A 2,293-nucleotide genomic window follows, 5' to 3' on the forward strand; every position below is an offset into this window, starting at 1 on the left:
TGACCAGATCATTTCTTTCACCTCAGAAAAGGGAGGAGGGGCAGGCATCAGCTTCCTACTGTTCTCTATCCATTGTTTGGCTCTATTCATTGCCTGTACTGTTTTAATAAATNNCAAATAGTGAAAGGTAAAACAAACTACCCACATGGAAGTTCTCACTAGGTCAAGTTTACACTCTTGTAAAACAAGGTTAGCTTTCAGAAACAATCTCACATTTTAATTTTGCATGGATACTCAAGTCTCCCATTTGTTCAACCAAGGGGATGCAATAAGATGCACTAGCAAGTATTTATTAGCCTCAGCTGTATAAATGTGTTCATTCCATGTACCACAAATAAGCTTTGTAGTGCAAAGGATCATTTGACAGAACAAAGTGCTGACAAACAAAACCCGAGTGCTTCCTCGGAAACTGTCAAAACCCCCTTTTCCAAGATAAGCATCTTCAAAGTCAAGAGCATGAACAAGACTTTTGTCATTAAAAATGCTTACACAAAATATTCTGTCTGCAGCTGTACCACATTCTCCTCAACAACTCTCCATTAGGAGATTCAGTAGTCATTAGTTATTTATCCCAAAACTCTTCCTCAGTTTTCAGGTTTGAAAAAAGTATCATGTCAAGTATATAAAAGAACTTTTCCTTTAGGTCTCCTCAAATTCAGTGAATCCCATTTCTTCAGATCCTTCTGTCAGGACTCCATGTCAATCTCAACTCCTTCATTCATGTCCTCAAGTGTTTCTGTCTTGCTGTTTGCACTCACATCTTCAAGAGCTGCCAGATGAATAGGTGGCAGAGGGTTCCTCCCATACTGGAGTTATTATAGTGCCAAAACTCTTCAGTCTGGCTGTGCACCCCATCAGCTACCTGCAGGCTAGCCATGCTCTCTTTCACTGCTGCTCAAGGCCTAGGGTTCCTCCTGCTTGCCTGGAGGTGGCTCTCCAGGCTCCAGGCTCCAGCCCTGCAGGTCCTGTTCCCTACCACCGCATAGCTTGTGGGGCGCAGATGCAGGCTCTACCATGGTCTCCGCCATGGTCCCCGTGTCCCCCTGGAGCTTGAGGTGCTGAGCTGCCCCAGATGGCAGGACCCAGTGCAGCGACTCCTCTGGAAGTAGCTGAGCTGGAGCCCCTTGCAAGGCACACTGAATGTGAGAGGCTCAGCCTCATGCTTCTTGGCCATGGGCCAGGAACAGGGTTGCACAGGCAGCAGCAGGAGGGCAGAGGGCTGAGGACAGCACTGAGCTGGGCCTTCCAGAGGGCTGACTGGACGTTTTGGTTTTGGGGAGCCACAGCACAGGATGGACATTTGGACCTGCACCTTGATGCGTGTGCACCTCTCAGGTGCTTTGGAAGGCTACCTTTTCCCATTCTATAGNTATCATCTCATCTGTTTTCAGCCCTTCCCTTGTTATGACTATTTTGAATTCCTGTGAATGTACATTTGCTTGCTTCCTCTTGAGTTCTAGGTTGTCTTCCTATCTACTGGATATCTTCCTTTGGATGTCCTATTAGGCTTCTCATATCCAACATCTTGGCCTGGGAGTTATAGCTCAGTAATAGAGTGCTAGTTATGCATGTGTGGATTCAGTTCCCAACTCTGAACAAACAAACAAAGAAACAAACAAACATATCAGTGCAGTTGGCCTATTTTCCTCTTGTTGTATTTTTCTTCATNATCTACACTTGAAACTTCGCATTTATTAAAATCTTGTTTGAGCTTTATTTTTATCTCTTGAATCTTTTTTCTCTCCCATTCTACTACTATGACCACACGTCAGACTCACAAAGATTTCTGAGAACTTGACTAGCTTTTAAATGGAGTTTCTTGCCTTCAACATCTCAGGCCCCAGCATACCCTTTAGTGGGTACACTGGATGGAATAGTTAACTATCGTTTAGCATGTATTATTGAGCAGAGTTTGTCCTGAGAATGGTAAGACCCATTGAAGGAGATCATGGTGACAAAAGCAGGAACCCAAATCAATGCATAATTGTAATGCAAGTTTAAATGAGTTCATATTCCTAAGTACGTAGAACTGTACTTGCTAAATATAGACTGCATGTTAAGACATATCGAGTATACAGAGGACTGCAGGACAGTGTGGGAGCCAAGAGTGTGGTTGGGAATGAGGGAGAGCTGAGTAAAACGACAGCTTCAGGATGAAGAAAGAGTTGGGGTGAAACATTGGCTGAGTCCTGTTTAGTTCCTCTTTTCTGGGTGGGGGGGAGAGAGTGTTCCATTCATACTGTCAGACATGTGCTAGGTTTTTACTCTGTTTTGGCACTACTTCCTTGCTGTT

At 44.3% G+C, this 2,293-nt stretch overlaps 1 protein-coding gene and 1 pseudogene across 1 annotated transcript in view; one reads left to right on the top strand and one right to left on the bottom strand.

The window, feature by feature from the left end:
* Positions 1-656: 656 nt before the first annotated feature.
* On the bottom strand, positions 657-1,174 carry LOC110313274 (annotated as a pseudogene).
* Positions 1,175-2,153: 979 nt separating this feature from the next.
* The window catches only part of Acot9 (acyl-CoA thioesterase 9), a 15,884-nt gene continuing 15,744 nt past the window's right edge, over positions 2,154-2,293 (top strand). Inside the window, exon 1 of the mRNA XM_021188820.2 lies at positions 2,154-2,170. Within this exon, the coding sequence (XP_021044479.1) occupies positions 2,154-2,170 (17 nt within the window). The remainder of the gene's footprint in view (positions 2,171-2,293) is intronic.

Source organism: Mus pahari, chromosome X (assembly GCF_900095145.1).
Source record: "Mus pahari chromosome X, PAHARI_EIJ_v1.1, whole genome shotgun sequence".
NCBI lineage: Eukaryota > Metazoa > Chordata > Mammalia > Rodentia > Muridae > Mus > Mus pahari.